The sequence below is a fragment of the Mollisia scopiformis genome (assembly GCF_001500285.1).
Source record: "Mollisia scopiformis unplaced genomic scaffold LY89scaffold_4, whole genome shotgun sequence".
In the NCBI taxonomy this organism is placed as follows: domain Eukaryota; kingdom Fungi; phylum Ascomycota; class Leotiomycetes; order Helotiales; family Mollisiaceae; genus Mollisia; species Mollisia scopiformis.
The window spans coordinates 376-2,526 of NW_017263584.1; the positions used below are offsets into that span (position 1 = coordinate 376).

Genomic DNA, 2,151 nt, shown 5'->3' on the forward strand with positions numbered 1-2,151 from the left:
CCCTCCCGGATCTCTTCCCACCTAGTACAAACCTGCTGTGTAACGCCGCAATCATAACAACTTGCATACTCCTGGAATTAGATCTATTGTAATGCTTGCACTTCCGTGCGAACCAATTCCTGCTCTAGATCCACGCACTTGTCCAACGTATGCCGGAAATCAACTAGACTCCCCGTACACCTCCGGACGTAACACAATGGGCACTTCCCAACCTACTAGTCTAAACGATTCTCCAAATCCCATACCTCGCAACCTGCTTGCTAATTCCGTGCCTGGGCCTGAACCCGCTGCTATTACCACTGGCTTTACTAGGACTAGAATATAATACGTTCTCCTTGACTAATCCGGTCTGCCATAAACCCCTAGTCAAAACTCACGGTACTACTCTAGGAATATTCTGGGGGCGAACTAGGAAATGGACCATTACTACTATTAACTCCATCGCTAAGAACCTCGGGAAATGGAATACTACTAGTTAGTATATCAATGGCGCTATCCATCAACCGGTCTTGCTTCTCTTGCTCTCGTTGGATGCATGCTCGCCGCTAAGCTTCCAATTCGTCCATTATGGCATCACTCTCTCGGCACACATCACAACGCTCCTCCTCGTCTTCACACTTCACTCGATCCATCCTCCCATCCATTTCTCGGTCCAAATAAACCCGTCGACACGCGGCACCGCTCACAAATCGCTCAACCTTCTGCTGCTCGATCTATTGCTTCTCCTTTGCCGTTATGGAAATGTGAAACTTAGCTGGCCGCCGCTATGCTTGCTCATGTGCCTTTTGCAATGCCTCTTGTCTTCCAACGGGCATCAAAATGATAGCTTCACTCCTCTTCCCATCCCGCCCGGCTCGTCCACTCTCCTAACTGTAATTCCGCATCTAGTAAATGGGCCCAATGTGAACGACAATACGAACATCTAGCCGGTTAATGCCTAATCCAAATGCATTAGTGGCAACGACAACCCGTCCATTTGCACTCTCCCACGCCTTCCGGATCTCGTCTTTAACGGCTGCATCACTTACATCTCGGTAATATGCATAGTAATCCAATGCACTACTCACCTCCTAGGTAGTGACAATACTACTGCTGTATATAATGATCTTTGCTAGTGCGGCGTACTCTTCTAACTTCTGCTCCACTAACTTGCGAACCGCTGCAATATCTCCTCTCCCAAACTCGTCCTCCTCGTACTCAACCACGGAATACGTAATGTTCGGACGGCTGGTGGGGGACCGGAACATGTGAACATCGTCGGCTTTGATCCTCACAATATTCATAAACTCTGGCTCGGCATGTGGTGGCAACATTGCCGTCAAATATACCATTTGCACCCCTCTTTCCACTAACTCGCCCAATTGCCGCATCCTAGGCCGGAACTCGGCCGTGCTATCTAATGGCGTATAACACTCGTTAAAAACAAACCGCTCTAACAAATGCAATCCTTGTAACCGGTCCAAAAACGTCCCAAACGTCTTGCTGACTGCTGACTCTAGCGTGACGATAACAATCTGGCTGGGGGAATGGCACTGTCGGGCGTCCCACTTAACGCACGAAATGCCGGCTTGCTGACATCTCTCGACTATATGGTCCTGTAATGAAACCAATGGGCTAATGACTACCGTCGTCCCGGAACTCATACTCTTGGCTAGCAACTAGAACAACAACGTCTTCCCAACCCTTGTTCCCATTACTGCCACAATGGGGCTCTAGTGCTTTATGATGGCTTGCAATACGGGCTCCTGCAATCCACGGAACCGGGCCTCACTCCCTAACATCTTCTCCAACTCGGTATGGATGTCAACTCCTCGCAGTCGCTTCCACCGAGCTAACTGCGCGTCTTGCATCTCTTCCTCATACACCTGCCGCTTCCTCTTAGCTCTCCCACTCATCCCAACTCCTTGATGTGCTAACGGAAACCCCAAAAAACAATGCCACACATGGCTAACTCGCCGGAATTTCTCACACTAGCTAATAATAGAATTGTCTCCTTCCATTAACTCCCTAGCGTAAATCATGCCTGCAACATGGGTCCTGTGACCGGCTTGTAAATCCCATAGATCGTCCCCATCTGGATTGTCTTCATCCCATCCCTCGCTCTCATCCAACTTGCCCTTCTCCTCCTCAAATTAGTCTTCTCGACAATAC

The 2,151-nt window shown here is 49.2% G+C and overlaps 1 protein-coding gene across 1 annotated transcript; it reads right to left on the reverse strand.

The window, feature by feature from the left end:
• Positions 1–884: 884 nt before the first annotated feature.
• LY89DRAFT_694126 (uncharacterized protein) lies at positions 885–1,895 on the reverse strand (the record flags this gene model as incomplete). The annotated part of the gene is made up of 4 exons (XM_018216677.1): positions 885–1,059; positions 1,126–1,658; positions 1,698–1,712; positions 1,866–1,895. 4 exons carry the CDS (start codon positions 1,893–1,895, stop codon positions 885–887), a joined length of 753 nt encoding a protein of 250 aa, XP_018075865.1.
• Between the last annotated feature and the right edge of the window lie 256 nt (positions 1,896–2,151).